At 43.6% G+C, this 17,676-nt stretch overlaps 3 protein-coding genes across 5 annotated transcripts; all 3 read left to right on the top strand.

The window, feature by feature from the left end:
* Nucleotides 1–388: 388 nt before the first annotated feature.
* Nucleotides 389–8,350, top strand: mybl2a (v-myb avian myeloblastosis viral oncogene homolog-like 2a). Of its 3 annotated transcripts, XM_034536279.1 has the most exons (13): nt 390–661; nt 888–947; nt 2,439–2,535; nt 2,767–2,838; nt 3,045–3,137; nt 3,249–3,469; nt 3,618–3,738; nt 4,100–4,153; nt 4,331–4,554; nt 4,805–5,507; nt 5,738–5,980; nt 6,314–6,514; nt 6,628–8,350. In XM_034536279.1, exons 1-13 carry the CDS (start codon nt 651–653, stop codon nt 7,228–7,230), a joined length of 2,703 nt encoding a protein of 900 aa, XP_034392170.1. In that variant the 5' UTR covers nt 390–650; the 3' UTR covers nt 7,231–8,350. The 3 variants fall into 3 exon arrangements, with proteins under 3 accessions (XP_034392171.1, XP_034392170.1, XP_034392172.1); XM_034536280.1 differs by lacking the exon at nt 888–947 and having other exon boundaries at nt 389–661; XM_034536281.1 differs by lacking the exon at nt 390–661 and having other exon boundaries at nt 920–1,188.
* A 424-nt stretch (nt 8,351–8,774) lies between these two features.
* nsun5 (NOP2/Sun RNA methyltransferase 5) lies at nt 8,775–12,256 on the top strand. Its single transcript, XM_034536282.1, has 5 exons — nt 8,775–9,923; nt 10,189–10,390; nt 10,938–11,102; nt 11,480–11,793; nt 12,139–12,256. The coding sequence occupies exons 1-4, from the start codon at nt 8,999–9,001 to the stop codon at nt 11,739–11,741; spliced, it is 1,554 nt and encodes a 517-aa protein (XP_034392173.1). The 5' UTR covers nt 8,775–8,998; the 3' UTR covers nt 11,742–11,793; nt 12,139–12,256.
* LOC117733012 (uncharacterized oxidoreductase At1g06690, chloroplastic-like) lies at nt 11,973–16,903 on the top strand. Its single transcript, XM_034536283.1, has 7 exons — nt 11,973–12,348; nt 12,712–12,812; nt 14,094–14,174; nt 14,490–14,637; nt 15,109–15,188; nt 15,271–15,364; nt 15,846–16,903. Exons 1-7 carry the CDS (start codon nt 12,237–12,239, stop codon nt 16,253–16,255), a joined length of 1,026 nt encoding a protein of 341 aa, XP_034392174.1. The 5' UTR covers nt 11,973–12,236; the 3' UTR covers nt 16,256–16,903.
* The last annotated feature ends 773 nt before the right edge of the window (nt 16,904–17,676 follow it).

Here is a 17,676-nt window from a genome sequence, read left to right as displayed (position 1 = left end):
TCTTTGTTGGCTTTTTTCCCAACATGGGCTTTGACATCTGTGTTACTATACATTCCTCTTTTTGGGATGCATATATATTTATAGATGTTTTTTGGGATGCATATATATTTATAGATGCTTTTTTAATTGGAGGGGTTTCAAGACACGCTGTTGATTTGTTGCAGACTTTCAGTGCTAACTGTAACTGCCAGGCTATTACTTTGTGAAATGTTCTCAACTATCCTCTAAAGAAATAATAGAAAAAGATACCGTTCAGGAATGTTTAGTTAAACAGTTCAATACAAAAAAAATGATTCACTAACGTTAACGTTGGAGAGAGAAATATAGAGGAACCAATACATGTCTGTGCAACAGCAGTTGTTAGCCGTTAGCGTCGGTTGAAACCGTTTGTCACATGGATCGTTTCCGGAGAGTGGTTGTGTTCTTGAACGCATCCCCCGGTGTTCTCAGTCCCGGGTAAATTGATAGCGATACAACGCCACGAGTTCTTTAGTAGTTAACTGTGAATGTATTTGTAATAATGAACAAGCATTTCAATACGCTCGTGTAGTTTTAACTCTAATTCGCTGTAAAAAGACCGAGTGTTTTAAACTCCCAGCCGCTCCAGCAGCAGTTGGGAGCTCCCGAGCAAAGTGGCAGAAACAGGGGGGATGTCGCGCGGGTAAGTGTGGGAGACATTAACGTTGCCTATTTAGCGCAATGTGTTTTTGCAACGAGGAGGTTATAAATGCGCCACATATGTAATGATAACAATAAAACCAGCGTCACAGCTGGTTTTATTGTTATCACGGTGGTTGCATTGCTTTGTTGTGAGTGTGCGCGCGCGAGACGACTGTTTCCTCTCCCCCATGTCGTGTTAAAGCCGCTGTTCTGTTGTGTCACGGTAGTGAGCTGGAAAAGCTGGACCCGGCCGTATTCCAGAAGCAGTTGCACAATCTGAAATTTAGGTAGGCATTTCTGTGTTATCCCTGCTGTCACGTCAACTGACTTCCTCCATCACAGTCGCATCGAAACAATCACAAACGCCTCATATTCGCCGATACAAGATATTGCAATTGCGCTTCGTGCCACGCGCCGCTGGAGGCGCTCTACCTTCTGAACTTACAGCCAACGCTTCCCCCAGCGTGCTCGCGGTGCCCGGTTCACACGGGAGTGAGGGTTAGCTTGAAGTTAGAGCCAAGTTGCAATGTAAGTTTATTCTTTTGACAATCATGTTTGACTCATCAATTGCAATAATTGTGTCTTGAGAGTTGCACAGTGTGCTGTTTGGATACATACGTGTGCGGGAAGAGTCATATTTATGTCGAGGTCACTGTTTGGCTGCGCCGGCTAACTAATGTTAGCTACTAGGCTAACTTATGTAAAGCTTTCTGTGGTGAGTGCAGCTCGCTCGCTGCTCTGGAGCACAACACGCATGCTTGTCTAGGTTTAGGACTGGGAGGTGACATACACAGGCGTTGTATTTCACTTACAAGTTAGCTAAATGTCAGTGGAGGGTTAATTAACCATTTGTATCTTTTTTTTGTTAAACATGCAAGGTTGCATGTCTGTGGCAACTCCGTTTCTATTGGCTTCAACTAATTTCTTTGATGCATTGCGACGCAAATGTGTTGCCACTGGTAACGAATAGGTTAGGCAACACATTAGAAACGCCTCAGTATAATGCAGCCCAATTCAACATATCTGCAACTACAACTTCCTTACAACCTGTATGGCAGTGTGTCAATCAGTACACCTTAAAATGAACATTATTATCTGTGTAAAGGTAGACTTTATGATCAGATATTACAGTTGTATCTAATTAAGTGGCCACTTAATTGATCCTTTACTACTTTTGTACTACTTATTTCTGATTACCTCCTGTCTAGTATCATCATTGTCTTTGACATTTACATAGACACTAACTGGCTGGTTTTATATCAAATGTTGCATTGTTGACCAGAGTGCACTTTAGAGAGCAAATTATATCGAGCAGTATTAGCCATAAGTGGCATGCAACTTGTGTTTCAAACTGCCACTCAATCAGCAGTGTTATTGTCTTATATTCTAGTGTTTTGTCTTGGGCACTTTAAATGTACCACTTAGACACACTTAATTAAGTCAGTGACATGTTTTCTGTTGATTTAAACTAGATAGCTAAACATTAGATTCAGACATTTTTTTTTACATCTGCAGCCGAAAGGTCTGGTCCTTCACCAAAGCAATACATGGAATTTAGTTGGTTTCAAATGACATTCAAACTGAACAGCATCCATTAATGAGTCCATATCAAACATGTCATATTTTCATACCTTTGAAAGCAGATGTTTCTAATTATTATCTACTATGTCTTCTCACTTTTTATAATCTCTATACATTGATTGGCCCAGCTGAAGGTTTATTCCATTACAAAATCCAGTAATACATGTTTGAATGATTGGCTATCTGTCTGTTTGCAGCATGGAAGAAGAAGAGGATAGTAATATGTGCATTGACACCGACTCAGACGATAAGAAGGATGTTACCACGTGTAAAGTAAAATGGACTCAGGAAGAGGTAAGTGAAAAGAATACTTTGATCTTTTATATGTATTTTTCAGATATTCATCTGATTTTATAATCTTGAGAAACACACTATAATGGCCAGTAGATTGTATTAGTGTCAATGAACAAAATGTAATTTTGTGAAGAAAAAAAAAAAGTGTGTTCAAGATAACTTGTCCCTGAAATTGTATCTTTAAGCTTACACTAAACTACTGAAGCTGAACCGATTCCTTTTTGTGTGCAGGATGAAAATCTAAAAATCCTGATCAGCAACTTTGGGAAGAAAGATTGGAAAAACATAGCCAGTTTTTTACCGGTACGTATTCAGCAGAAGCAAAGTTACTTGAGTGAGAGAGAATGAATGACACAGCGACGTTAAGGAAAACTGAGGAAGGCCCGTCACATTTGCATGTCGCATTGTTGAACAGATCTCTGAATGCTAACCAATCTCTCCATGTTGATTTTCTGTCCTCTTGGATAATTCAATTATTCTTCTTTTAAAAAACTGTCTTGTTTTGGCAGGGGCGGACAGATTTCCAGTGTATGCACCGCTGGATAAAGCACCTGGATCCTGATTTAGTCAAGGGCTTCTGGTCCAGAGAGGAAGACGAAAAGGTGGAAAAGATTACACAGATACATCTGATCCAGACTTAAACCCAGTTTGTAGTTAGTTTGTCCCATCTCACTCTCTACTCCTGTGTTAACATATGCATTTGCTCTGGACAGATAGCAGAGCTGGTGGGCAAGTACGGCACCAAACACTGGTCGTTGATTGCAAGGCAACTGAAAGGACGGATGGGCAAACAATGTCGTGAGCGCTGGCACAACCAGCTCGACCCACTGCTCAAAAAGAGTTCCTGGACCAATGAAGAAGACCTCATCATCTACAAAGCCCACTCCCTTCTGGGAAACCGGTGGGCTGAGATTGCCAGGCTGCTCCCTGGAAGGTGTGTTGGTTAGCTGTGATTGATTTGCTGAAGTTTAACAATATAGATGATGGGCAATCAAATGCAATATTGGGTAAATGGTGAACGTAACAATGTATCAGCCTGTTTTAACGAGAAAATACATGTATATCTTTTATTTCTCTCGCAGGACTGACAATTCTGTGAAAAATCACTGGAACTGTACCATCAAGCGTAAAGCAGAGTTGGGCTTGTACAAAGATGACGCTGACAGCATTTCCCTTGATATTCAACAGTTTGTTGAAGGAGAGGTACAGTGCTTTTTTAGTTGAGCACATACTGTATACAGCTTATCACTTTCAGCTTTCACATATGTTTTTTCTTAATGATTTCTTAGTGAGCAAATATGAATAGAATATAAATGAATGAACATGGTTAATAGATTAGTTTATGCCACTTGATTAATCATCATAGTGATGTAGCAGGTAAAATGTTGGTTGGTTACAGTTTATAAATTGTAAAGAAAATGCTTCTTGCCAAATATTATGAAATCAATAATATACTAATCTAATAATTGTATGGGCTACTGGTCAGACTATGATGTCATGGTGTCATTCATTATTATTTGCAGCAAAGACTATTGTTACTATTGTAAAGACTGTTCTTTTACAGGTGGACTTCAAGTGTGACGTTGTATTAGACACTGAACCAGTAACTCCTAAAGTGGTAAGCTTGCTATGAGGATTTTTTTTTATGACTCTCAAATAGGTTAGTATTAAGTAGCTCCCAAACATAGTTAATGCAATAATCCCCAGAGTTGACTGTTGATTTTTAGCCATATACTGCTGTGATGTCTCAGCTGGTAAGCTTGGTTTTGCTCACCTACTCTTTGCTTCGCTGCAGGTCAGGCCGGTGAAAGAAAAGAAGCCGGTATCTCAAAAAGTCAAGCAGAATACGGCCGCTTTGGTTCCTCAGACTTTAGCGTCCATGAGTCCCTCCTTGCCCCACAGTTCGAGTTCCAGTCCCAGCTCTAGCTCCGGCGCTGCACCAGCAGCTGCGTTGATAGACCAGAAAAAGTTTACAAACGCGGCACTGAGGATGATCGCTGAAGACATGCTGCCTCTCAGGTGACCTATTGAAGTGACTTTGTTGGGTTGTTGTCCAAAGTTGGAAAAAAAACAAGTTTTGTTAACGAGTACTCTCATGGGTCCATCTTCCATGGGTGGTGTCAGTAGACTTAATTGCAGCAGAGGGCTAGTTGTATATTGTTTATGCATTCCAAATGGACATCCAAATAAACATCAAACCTCTAGATCCCACACTCGCATCATTTGAAAATGCACAATGCCAATGTAGCTTTCTTTTTGTTCCCCGCAGTTTCGTTGAAGGCGCAGGCTTTAGGTCATTTATGAGTACCATCAGTCCTGAATGCAACAAGCTATCCCAGCGTGTCATGGGCCTACAGCTCTATGATGAAGTGGAGAGAATCATCAAACCTCAGCTCATCCGTGACCTTAAAGCCTGCCTTGCTAAAACCAAAGATGGAGAGAGTGCTATTCATGTCACGTTTGACCTCTGGGCAGGGAATCAATCCCATCCAGTGGAGGAGCCCATTGTCGTTGTGCAACTCCATTTTGTCAGTGATTCCTGGCAGATACGCCATCCTATTGTAGCCTTCCGCCACCTCAGCCACCAAAACCTTAGCACAACGGTGGCCAGGGAGCTTGAAGGTGTGCTGCTAAGCTACGGCATCTTTCCTCCCAGCATCGGCTATGTGCTCGTCAACCAAGCCAAAGAAGCCCTGGCTGTGAACAACTTGTTCTGCGACTACAAGATCATGTGCTCATCCAACAGGGGAGAACCAGATGGAGAAGAGATGGTGGCATTTCTCTCAGACCAGATGTCTGAAACAGAGTCCCCCTTTTCAGAGCTACAGATTGGGACTAGAACCACCTGTGTCGCTCACACACTGCAGCTTGTGATTAAGGAGGCACTGAAGAACTCCAGGGTCGTGGAAAACCTGCTCTCGCAGGTCCATAATGTGGTGGCTTTTTTTAGGAGCAGTGCCTACTGGAGCGAGGTAAGAGAAACTAAAACCGATGTTGCAATTGTATTTTACTCTGTATTATATTTGTTTTGCAAAGGTTCATGAACCAGGTCAGAAAGTCTATTTTTCAGATTTTTATAGATTTTACATGCAAAGATGAAATGAAACGGTCTGACAATACGGTTTTTGTTCATGGACAGATTTAAAGAGATCAGTTTTTCTTTCCTGAATTGTTGACTGTTTTGCATCATTTCATCATCTAGGTCTTGTTGAAGGAGTGCAACGTTTCCCTGTGCCCTTCCTCCAGTAACTGTCGCTGGAACTCCATGATGCTATCTTTACGTCGTATGGTGCAGGAGTCCGCCTGGAGTGCCATCATGACTCTCTTGGCTCAGGCCCGCATAGAGGCTAACGACACAGCCAGTGCCCCGCCTCTGGTCATGGCCAAAAGGGAGCAAGTGATTGACATCCTGGGTCTTCTTGAGCCCTTTGAGGAGGCCTTACAGGTAAAAGAGAAAGTTAATTTCGTGGATGTGGTGTAATGTTTGTGTTCCACATTGTTACATGTTCTTAAACAAAACGTGTTATTTGCTTATTTGGTGTTAAATATAATGTTAACGGATGTTTGTTCTTGAGTTGGGCAGTTTGAATTACTAAAACAAAGCAAACAAAAACATTACTAGCACAATCATATTTGTACATTGAGCCTTGCTTCAAGGATCAGATACTTATTTTTCTCTGGGAACCCCTCCATAAATATTATTTACATAGTACATACAGTTTTATAGTGTTGATGGAAGATGATGTGAGATAATTTCACTATGCTTTTTCTCACCCAGGTCCTTCAAGGAAATGGAGTGACCATCTCTTTCATCACACCATCCCTTATTGGCCTTGATAAAACATTGGAGAGCATTGTCACCAACTACACCCACTTCAACAAGGCTCTGCGCACAGGCATCCACACACATTTCCAGTCCCTCATTCATCAGAAAGACATGATATTAGCTGCTGTGCTCGACCCCAGGATCAAACTTCAGGTATTGAATTGACACATTGCCCTTCTGTCATGCGTTGCTATTTTGCATCCCACAGTGGAATCTGAATCAGTCAGAATCAGAACTTTCATCCTTGTTTGAATGTTTTTTTCCAGCCGTTTCCTGATGCCAAACTGGAGGACCAGACAGGTGTCCTAACACCCCTGTCAAAGTATCAGGTTCGCACCATCGTGGAAGCCACACTAGAAAGCATGGAGGCCTTGGCAGCTCCCTCTGTAGAGGCAGATAAAGACCAGACAAGCAAAGAGTTGAAAAAGGAGCAAGATTGCAAAGAGGCGAGTCAAGACAACACAAAGATGGAGGCATCTGATGACCGCTCAGATGAAGACAACTCCGACAGATTCAGGGAGAATGATCTCAAGCGCAAGTCCATCTTTAACTTCCTGCAGCCACCTGCAAAGACCGTGAAGACAGCAGAGCTTGATGTTTACCTATCCGAACCACTGTGGGAAAGCAACACCAGTGTGTTGTACTGGAAATCTGCGACTCGGTTCCCCCTGCTCCAGGGCATTGCCAAGAAGCTGCTGGCAGTACCGGCCACCTCAGGGGGCTTCGACCGACTGTGTCCGTTGGCAGCGTGTATTGTGAAAGCCAAGAGGAACCGCCTGCCTCCTCACTCCACAGAGAGACTGCTTCTATACAAAAACTCTTTAAAGACAAAGACTGTTAAAAAGCCCAGTGGGGTCGCTAAACACTGATTGGTAAAGTGACAATTGGCTGTGGTTATTGTCTCCCACCCACCAAACCTACACATTTGCTTCTTCATACATCATCTTATGCTCCCACACCCAATTGTCACCATCCCTCTCAATTATATTTCTTTGAACGTTGAATTAGAATAACTGAATGCACTCTCATTTCAACCTTTCAGTAGTAAAACATCTTTAAAGTATATTGGAAATAAGAGCAATCTCAGAAATGTCTCTTTAGTTGAAATGACAAGATACAGCACAAACTATTGTCATTTCTCTGGACGGTGGATTGAGAGTGAAAGGCAGCTTCTCTGCCTCCTTCACACAAGTTAGCTCAACTGCATTCCACAAACGATGTTTAATAAACATTTGTTATATTTGAGTACAATTCAACACTATACAATTGAAATCCAGTCTGAATTAAGAGGCCTTTAGAGCATGCATTCTCTGAAGGCCTTGTGCTGCCACTAACTTCTTACTCCTCGCTCCTTATGCCACTGAAATAATTTGAAAGATGCTTAAATCTGCAATAACAGTGCTGCACAGCTTTAACATCAGCATGTCTGTGCAGAAATGTAATATTTATTGCTGTACTCTTTGGATGTTAAATCCCATTGCGAGTGCATGACTAGGCTGTTCACTATCTAAATCCACAGGTTAAGTGACTAATGGTTTCTATGTTATGTTTTCCTTTTAATGTATTTGTTTTCGTATGGTCTACAGTAGATATACTGTGTATTAGGTCACTTGGTAGTAAACTGAATGAGATACTGTCCCTTTCCACTTTAAAATGTTTATCTTTTTCTTTGGCATTTAAAAAAAAAAAAAAAAAAATGTTATGGTCAGCGATAAGAAGTTTTCTCAAGTGTCTTGATGATCAACTGTTTTTGCTCTTAACAGACTTGTAATGTCTGATTGGGTGGATGGAAAAGGTCGGTCTGTTTCTTATGTTGACAGGTAGACTTTTAAACAAACTAAAGTTCACATTGAATGACAGCTAACTGGTTTTAATGCAGTGATGAGGGTTCACTGGTGTGGAAAACTGTAAAGTGAACTTTACTCCTTTGGCCTCTCCACATGGAAATATCCAGGGAATGAATTTGTATTAAAGAGAAAAGCTATTTTATCTACGGTTTCCAGGATCCCATGATGTTCACGTCCATTTCTGTGTTTTCTAATAGCACTGAGTTAACATATAACTAATAGTATAATCAGCTGGGAGCTGTTAGTCTGAAGTGTGCCTAGTGTGCAGAGTCATTTACATTTAGCCTGAGGACTAAAGACTGAAAGGATTAAGAATAAAATCTACAAATCCAAAAAAGTCAGAGAAAGCTGTTTGAATACCAAGATAACTGGGACATCAAAATACATCAGACTGATTGGTATTTTTTTTTATATTTATGTTTATGTAATTTAAACGTTCATATAAGATGCGTTTTATGGCTAATTATAGTTAAAAAACAGTAAAGTGCCTTATTGTTCAGCTGATATACTTCAACTGCTCCGTGATTGGCTGGACAGACACCCTAAGTCAGACCAAAACAGTGCGTCAGCTCACTAGTACTTCCGGGGTCACGCTTCTTCCTCTGCCATGTGCATGCGGGACCGAGTCGCGAAGCTGCTTTCTCTAACACGCTCGTGAGAAAATCAGCCGCGTGTTGCCGCTCAGAGGAGAGGAAGCCCCGCGGGACGAGGGCTGTGTCCGGACTGTTGTCAAGAGGAAAACAACCACCTGGTAGAAACGGGGACGTGTCCATAACAGCTAGTTTTCGCCATGGCTCTGTACGTGAAAGCTGCCGAGATCCTGGAGAAATCTGAGCTGAAGCAGGCCGCCTTGAAAACTCTGGTTTACGACAGCAAGTTCTCAAACATCAAGCAGCTGTTCGCTCTGGTGTGTGAGACCGAGAAGTTCTCTTCCGTCCTGGAGGAGATCATCGAGTCCACCAAGCTGCTCAAGCAGACCAAGCTGAGGTTGCCCCTGGCCAAAGTGCTGGTGTACGACCTCCTGATCGGCCGGGGGCTGAAGTGCGGCGGGTCCTGGAAGACCGTGATGATGAAGCATCGCTCCAGGCTGCAGGCGGCGCTGGCCCGCCTTAAGGTGAAGCAGAAGGTCAGCAAGAACGAGGACCTGCTCCCGGCCAGCGTCCAGAAGCTCTTCGGGATCCAGCTGCCCAGGTATGCGCGCGTGAACACCCTGAAGACCACCGTGGAGGACGCTGTGGACTATCTGAAGAGGGACGGCTTCTCCTACCTGGGACACGCCTCCAGTCTGGACGACTTGGCCCTGAGGAAGAAAGACTTTGTGATAGACATGCATCTGCCAGAGCTGCTGGTCTTCTCTCCTAAAACTGACTTTCACGACCATTTCCTGTACAAGGCCGGCCACTTCATTCTGCAGGACAAAGCCAGCTGCCTCCCCGCATACCTCCTCAACCCCCCAGTCGGCAGCCATCTCATCGATGCCTGTGCTGCCCCAGGCAACAAGACCAGCCACCTGGCAGCCATCATGAAGAACAAGGGCAGGCTGTTTGCCTTTGATTTGGATGCCAAGCGTCTGGCCACCATGTCCACTCTCCTGCTCCGAGCTGGGGTCACATGCCAGCGGCTGGCCAACCAGGACTTCCTGACGGTGGACCCCGACAGCCAGGAGTTTAAAGATGTTGAGTATGTCCTGCTGGATCCGTCCTGCAGTGGATCAGGTAGAGTTCTGTGTGATGCCTGGGTTTCTGATCACTTGTCTGCTATCATCATAAAAGAAGCAGATGTGCAAAAAGGAAATTAGTCAGAAACCTGGATGTTACTAATTAACTTTATTTCTAAATATCCCCATTCCTTACTCCCAACGCATTCATATATATAAATAATGTGGGATTTGCCACATGTGGTTTACATGCAATACTAGTGCACCTGTACACAAACAAATTAGATTAATATTAAAATGTAATCTGTGTTCGTGGGGTCCAGGTATGGTGTGTCTCCGGGACAATGCGTCCTCTGCGGACCAGGATGCTCGTCTGGCCTCCTTGGCCTCCTTCCAGCTGCGCTGCCTGAACCACGGCCTCAAGTTCCCTCGCCTGAAGCGCCTTGTCTACTCCACCTGCTCCGTCCACCGCCAGGAGAACGAGGAAGTCGTAGCGGCCTGTCTGCAGCAGAACCCGGGATTCAGGTAGCTGCCGCTCGCTTTCACTCTAGAAGCAGCCAAATACCACGAGTGACCCTGCATTCGGGGACCACAATGCTCAAGTGGGGCAATGGGGTGCTCTGAGCTCTTTAAGGTGTGATGGTGCTCTGAGCTCTTTAGGATGTGATGGTGCCTGACTATGTAGGGCTTTGTAGGTGAGGAGAACGGTTTTGAAATTCTGTCCTGGGTTTTACAGACAGCCAGTGCAGTGCAAAGATGACTGAGGGATTCTTTACGGTGGTGCTGGAGGCCAGATTTGTCAGGGGACCAGAGCAAACTACAGTCTGACATTGTCTTTGCCTACGCAGGCACCTACTCAATATTTAATTTAGTGACCTTCGAATGATGTAACCGTGTCATTACCACCAACGTAAATAATACAAATGTGGAACATCTGCATCCATCCTTTAATTCTCACGTTTTTTTTTTAATACTCTCTATGGAATCGGCTTTCATTACCTGACACAGTGAATCCATTTTGATGCACCTGTTCCCTGGATACATGCTACATACAGTATATGTTCTCCCCCAGGCTGGTTCCTCTGCTGGCTGAGTGGCCAGAACGTGGCCTGGAGCCACTCCCGCAGTGTCTTCGCGCCAGCACCACCAAGACTCGCACACAAGGCTTCTTCGTGGCTCTGCTGGAGAAGCACAGTGGGGCTGGGGGTCCGGGGCCGGAGCCACCGGTTCAGAGAAGGTAACCACCGGGGTGCCGTTTTAGATCCTATTGCAATACAGAATGTGTAATTCCAAGGGACGTCCAGTCCGTTTTTATTTACATGCCAATGTGCCACATCTGTTAACTATAATACCGTTTTAAAGTCTGATTTGTAAAATGGTACAGATCTAGACTACATGTTTTGTTCATTCACATTCAACTTTAATTAAAAATATTGAGCTTGAAAATGGAATTCCTGTGGAGTCATTATCTGAAATCAACAATAATATCAAATTGGACTCATTAGACACATACTTTTTACTTTTCAATTAACCTTTCTAAGTTTTAGAGAAGCTGTTGGTAACCGGTGTTCTGAAACTGGAGGATTTTGACTTTCGCCGTCTGTTCTGTCACAGCAAGCCAGAGGCGAAGCCACTCGGCCCGTCCGGCTGCGAGAAGAGACCTGTCGCTTCAGAAGAAGAGTCTGGAGCTTCGGAGACGGAGGAGATGAAAGAGATGGAGACGGAGGAAATGGAGGAGAAGGAGACGGAGGAGACGGAGGAAATGGAGGAGAAGGAGACGGAGGAGGCCCCAACAACTGCCGCGGAACAGGCCGTCAGTACACCTGGCAAGAAGAAGAGAAAGAGGGGGAAGAAGAAGAAGAAAGCAGTGGAGTGATGCGATGTAGAATGGGACTGCCACCGCATGCTGTCTGGACGCAATGCTTTCTGTAAGGGGCTTTATTAATATCTATGTGTGATGTAACAGAAGAGTAAAGATTATTTTTGACTGCGTCACGTCTCCGTGTTTCATCATTGCTGCTCTGCAATAGGGGGTTTTCTTTCACAGTAGTGACCATTTATTTCCAGTAGAGGGCAGGAAACCAGCAGCCAACCTGCTGAAGAAGACGTTTATTTCCGGCTAAACAGAGTCAGCTGTTGGTGGAAACACTCGTGGATGTTGTAACTGTTACGCAACAATGTTTTGTAACTAGCACGTTGTTGTGACTTGTAGCTTATTTCCTTCGTGGCGGCTCGGTCTTGACGTAAAGTAAGTCACGTGTGTTATCCTGCAGTTGTCGGCCGGTTCAGCCTCCACAGTGGTCTGCCGAGCAGAGCGACGTGACCGTATTGGGATTGAAGAAGAGAGGCATCAACCGGCACCGACAGCAGGATGTCCCCGGTTCCCAAAGTGAGGCTGACCGGAGGTCTGGAGGTCTGCCGGGTGCTGAACGGCATGTGGCAGGTGTCCGGAGCGCACGGGGAAGTGGACCGGGCCAAAGCAGGTACACCTTCCATGTCGCTGGCAACAATACAACGTGTCCTGTAGTGGGTCACATGTTTTGATAAACACTAGTGAAGTCTTTCACCAACTCGATAGTCTCGCCTGGTCAAACACGCAGCTCCCAGGAGGAGTTAATGGACTCCTCCAGTTCGGCTGTGGGAAGTCACGGGTGTCTCAACAGCGTCTGTGACGTCAAACAGACACGCGCTTACATACGTTACACATGTTGGTCGTGCACACTTTGGATTTCATATACTACTATTTCAAGTTGGCGAAAGACTTCATGAGGTCATTACCTATCCCATAGCCTGATTGTGAATATGATAATAATGTGTTCAATCTAATGTGTCCCTCATCTGTCCAGTGGAGGCGATGCAGTCCTACGTAGACGCTGGTCTGACCACATTTGACATGGCAGATATTTATGGGCCTGCAGAGGAAATATTTGGACATTTCAACAGCCAGGTACACACACACACACACACACACACACACACTTACGTGAGATTTAATGTGCTCCCATACCCACCTGCTATTTTGTACCGTTAATTTGTCAGGGTTTCTAAATAAACCTCATTGTTTGGTGGGAGCTATTAAACTCAATTGTGGTCCCTGTTTTAAAGAATAATAGCTGATATGAACTGTTAAGTCATTGATGTGGATGGCATGCATTGCAACCCAAGTCGCTGTCAAGGTTGTACCATATTGGATATTTTGAAATGTGTAATTAATTGAGTTGAAAAACGTTTAATCGTTAACTAGAATTGTCTGTACGTGGTGAAGCTCCATCTGGCCTTATTTGTGCCTGTTTCTGCTCATATTTTTTCAAATTAAAATGATCCAACAACAAAATACTGGTCCAAATGTGGTTTTAACATAATCAAATACAAATTTTAGGGGTGATCCTTTAAATTGTTATGATTCGATCATAGATGATTAATAACCTTTTAAAACACAAGAGGGAGCTGATGTTCTGTCGCAGACTGAAGTTGTGTGTGTGTGTGTGTGTGTGTGTGACAAAAAGATAGCAAGACACATAAATAGAGCCCAAGACACAGATTCTTAAAAAGAAAACTGCTTGTGGAAAAAACCTGTGACGGCATTCACAGGAATATGTTTGGAATAAATATCCAATGATAAAGTAAACTCACACAATTCAGAAGAAACTGTATTATTTAGGTAAGTGTGATGAACACAGTTGTTATTATCCCTGTGAGTTTATTGAATTATCAATCCAACGGTTGGTGTCGGCGCTCTTCACAGAGCTGCAGAGACTCAACACACACACATTAAGAAATGCTCACGCTACACACACAAGCATTCGGATGAGAGTTACGGGTCCCGGTGTGGCTCAGATCAGAGTTTTTTGGCTGATGTGCTTTGACAGTTTAATGGTATCGACCGTGGTCTCAGCCGCTCACCGGGAATAATGTGCAGAGAGCCAGAGAGCTCGTTTCTCATCCAACCAGCTTTTCTCGCTCTCGCACACACGTTTGACCTCATTACACGTGCTTTCCAGGCTTCTTGGCACAACTAATCAACAGATACTTCCTAATTCCTGCATCCTTTTAAATAAGTTGTTTTATAGTGTTTTTAGGTGTACTAAAACCCCAGCTATGTGCAGTATTTAATAATTTGCGAGTTATTTATCGTGGTAAGATTGTAATATATAGAGAGACATGGTTAAATTCAAATGCGTGTCTTTTGTAATTATAATTTCTATGGCTTTGTTTGATCTTTTCTTAGGTCAAATCATCTGGGAATGACGTCCCAGCTCTGCAGAGTCTCACCAAATACGTGCCGAGACCAGAACCGATGAACCGAAAGGTGAGCCGTTGAGACAAAGTGTGACACTTGCGCTCAGTCTGCCGTGTTTTACAGTGAGAATCGTTTTATCCACTAGAGAGCAGTGTGTGTCTTTTCATAAAGAACCAGGACATCGCCTCACTGGCCTACTTAACGAATGTGCAGACTCTCGTTGTTGGTGTTGAGTCCCCTTCGATGGATTCCCTCTGTAGCCTTTGTTTTATGAGGTCTTTACTTGGAAATCAAATCCCATCACAAGTAATCTGATTTTATTCATGGTATTTGTACACGCATGCTAGTAAACAAACATACTGAAGTGTCGCTCTGTGTGTGCAGGTGGTGGAGAAGGCTCTGCGGCGCTCCATGACCCGGATGCAGGTTGACAGTCTGGACTGTGTTCAGTTCCACTGGTGGGACTATAAAGACAAAAGATACCTGGACGCACTGGGACACCTCTCCGACCTGCAGCAGGAGGGACTCATACGTATGCACACGATGCATACGGTCAACATCTACAGATGAACAAAAGAAAGAAATAACAAAAGCCCTAGAATCTGACCAATATATTAGCAGGCTGATATCACCGGTGTAACTGGGAATTGTAATATATTCTCGTTTTATAGGCTGCATTTTATGTATATTTGTTCAATCTTGACTTGGAAATGGTTAAAGGCTAGTAAGTGGACTTTGAGTTTAAAATGCTTATTTGGTCAGACTTCCAACTGCATCTGAAGGGCTTTATTAGCAGTTTGAGTCATTATTAATGTTAACACAAGGTCCGCTTCCTTGGGGGTTCAACTACAACAACTCCCACCTTTTAAGGAAGTGGACATTGTGTTAAGAAGTTGCGGTCCAACTTCAAATTCAACATATTTCTTCTTTCTTGTTCCTTCCTGTTATCCAAGATTTTTTATTCTGAAGAGACTTTAACCTTTTTCTTCTTTTTTTCCCTCAGGAGAGCTCGCCCTCACTAACTTTGACACTCAGAGGCTGGAGGAGATCACCAGCCGAGGCATCCGCATCTCAAGCAACCAGGTACCTGCATGTTGGTGCAATACGCCATCAGACTCTCCTTCAGTGGATCTATTAATCATGTATCTAATGTGTCGTCATGCAGGTTCAGTACTCTTTGATTGACCAGCGACCTGCGGCCAAGATGGAGAAGTTCTGTCTGGCGAACAACATTCAGCTCCTCACGTACGGCACTCTGGGTGAGATGCAACACATTACGATTTAAATCCAGTCATCATATATTATTTGTTTACATTATTTTCATTTACTTGGGTAAAATTACAAAGATGAAGGTTTCCTTGGCGTCGAGCAGTACATTTCCCAATATGGTATAAAGATGTAAAATGGTGGGTTTCTAAAATGGAGTCAGTCGACGTGACGACACGTCCTCTTCCCTCCCCCTCGATCGCCGCTACTCCTTCCTCTCCCTCCGTCTCTGCATCCCATCCTCTTCATGACCTCAATGGTCTCCGCACTACCCTCCCTCTTTTTTTTTCTCCACATTCTCTCGCTTCATCCACTTCCTCTTCTCCGCCCATCACCATCTCATCTTTTTGGTTTCCTCCATCCCTTTGTTCCCGCCGCCTCCTCCCACCTCTCATTTTCTCCCTGACTCCTTTTTAACTCCTTCGTCTGCCTCCCTCACTCCACTCTTCTTCCTCCATCACTGCCCTCTCTTAGCTGGCGGCCTACTCTCAGAGCGTTATCTGGGGAAGACGGAGCCTACTTCCAGGGCGGAGCTCTACACCGCCTCCCTCTCTAAGTACAAGAACATGATCAACTCTTGGGGTGGCTGGAGCCTTTTCCAGGACCTCCTCGTTGCCTTGGAGACCGCTGCTCGGAGACACGACTGCTCAGTGGCCAGCGTGGCAACACGTTACGTGCTGGATCGCCCTGCAGTGGGCGGGGTCATTGTCGGTTGTCGGCTAGGCGTCGCAGGGGCGGGGCAACACATCAGTGACAGTCTGCGTAGCTGCAGCCCTGACTTGAAGTTGACAGTGGAAGATCTTGCCGTCATCACAGCAGTGACACAACGCTCCAGGGACCTCAGTGCACTTATCGGGGACTGTGGGGATGAGTACAGGAGCTAGAGAGGTGGGGGGAGGGAGGGAGGACAGAACGGCTCTTCAAGTAGAAAAAGCAATGAAAATCTGTTCAATTCTCCATTCACATTTTTGCCACTCCTATTGATTGATAGAAGTTGCTGGGAAAAAAGGCGGAAGCTGCTGTTTTGTTAAACATTATTTACATGAGAAAGAGCCTTCAGTAAGTGGGGATCTATACGTTTGGACCTTTATACAACCTCCGAAGATATGTGCCTCATTCAAAGTGTAAATATTCAGTGGGTAAAAACCCACTGAATATTTGATGCTGTTAAACACACTGAACACTTTTCTCTTCCAGCGCATGCTTCCAGTGTTGTAGTGCTTTTTAATGTGGGAGAGAAGCTTCTCATTCAGGCTTGAATATTGTTGCATTAAAATGCACAAACACAGTAATTACTGTTTACATTTCAGTGTCTTTTAGTTACAGAATTAAGAAAAAAAGGGCAGAGTCTAAACTATGATTGTACTCTTTCACACTGATTTAAATCAATATTTTCTCATAATAAGATATGGCATCTCATTAATGTAATTCTGAGGGTTTGTTTTTAATTTGTGTTGAATTCAATGTATGAGATTAATCCAAATCACCTTGAATGAGTGGGTTGTATAGGTAAATAAAACTTTTCTCATCAAGTTTGCAGTTTATTATAAGAGCATTTAACCAGAATCACAAAAAATGATTTGCCCCCGAAACTCTAACAGAATTATCCCGACAACATCTGACCTTGTTCTAGGAAAGAGATATTGATGCTGACTTGTTACTTTCCCAATGCTTTGAGCTTCAGAAAATATATTCCAATTAATGTATTCTCTCAGTATTGGTCACAGATCTCTTTGCAACATGTGTGTGTGTATATATATATACAAATATTTATTTCTTATTTAAACTGACTGACCCTCAAAGATATATTTTGAGACAATGTACTATACATTAATATTCCTTTGTGTCTGAGAAACTGGCCATGAGGTAGACTGTCAATGTGATTCTATATGGGGGCGGAGTCTCAGTGAAGCGGAACAAAGTGGGGAATCCGGTCGCTGTCTGGACCTACAGATGTCGAGAAAGCGACTGTATATACTGTATGTATGTGTATGTGTGTGTGTATATATATATATATATATATATAACATTCTGAAATGTTAGGCTCCATCGTATACAATTCTCTTTTCTGAGAGAAGCGTATGCTCATCTTAAATGGTGAGGGATTGTGTATAATTAGTGTGTTGTGTAATTAATTCACGTTCTGAAAGCATGTTTTAATGTACAGCTTTTATTTGCATGTATGGTGTGTGCGTTTGGAAGGTGCTGAAATCAAGTTTGACAGGAGGTGTGTGAGCTGCTCTGTGTTCATAGATGTGTGTGTGTGTGTGTGCATCAGTGGAGAAGAATCAATACGACAGATTGA

This window comes from Cyclopterus lumpus, chromosome 7, assembly GCF_009769545.1.
Source record: "Cyclopterus lumpus isolate fCycLum1 chromosome 7, fCycLum1.pri, whole genome shotgun sequence".
Classification (NCBI taxonomy): domain Eukaryota; kingdom Metazoa; phylum Chordata; class Actinopteri; order Perciformes; family Cyclopteridae; genus Cyclopterus; species Cyclopterus lumpus.
This window is presented reverse-complemented; position numbering and strand designations above follow the sequence as displayed.

What these genes read in the sequence shown, in the direction of transcription:
- mybl2a (XM_034536279.1), top strand. An exon ending in TTGCACAATCTGAAATTTAG is followed by an intron (nt 948 to 2,438) that starts GTAGGCATTTCT and finishes GTCTGTTTGCAG; the next exon opens with CATGGAAGAAGAAGAGGATA. An exon ending in CCTTTGAGGAGGCCTTACAG is followed by an intron (nt 5,981 to 6,313) that starts GTAAAAGAGAAA and finishes TTTCTCACCCAG; the next exon opens with GTCCTTCAAGGAAATGGAGT.
- nsun5 (XM_034536282.1), top strand. Translation starts at nt 8,999, where the DNA reads ATGGCTCTGTACGTGAAAGCTGCCGAGATCCTGGAGAAATCTGAGCTG. An exon ending in TCCGTCCTGCAGTGGATCAG is followed by an intron (nt 9,924 to 10,188) that starts GTAGAGTTCTGT and finishes CGTGGGGTCCAG; the next exon opens with GTATGGTGTGTCTCCGGGAC. An exon ending in GAGCCACCGGTTCAGAGAAG is followed by an intron (nt 11,103 to 11,479) that starts GTAACCACCGGG and finishes GTTCTGTCACAG; the next exon opens with CAAGCCAGAGGCGAAGCCAC.
- LOC117733012 (XM_034536283.1), top strand. Translation starts at nt 12,237, where the DNA reads ATGTCCCCGGTTCCCAAAGTGAGGCTGACCGGAGGTCTGGAGGTCTGC. An exon ending in AGTGGACCGGGCCAAAGCAG is followed by an intron (nt 12,349 to 12,711) that starts GTACACCTTCCA and finishes TCATCTGTCCAG; the next exon opens with TGGAGGCGATGCAGTCCTAC. An exon ending in CCTCACGTACGGCACTCTGG is followed by an intron (nt 15,365 to 15,845) that starts GTGAGATGCAAC and finishes GCCCTCTCTTAG; the next exon opens with CTGGCGGCCTACTCTCAGAG.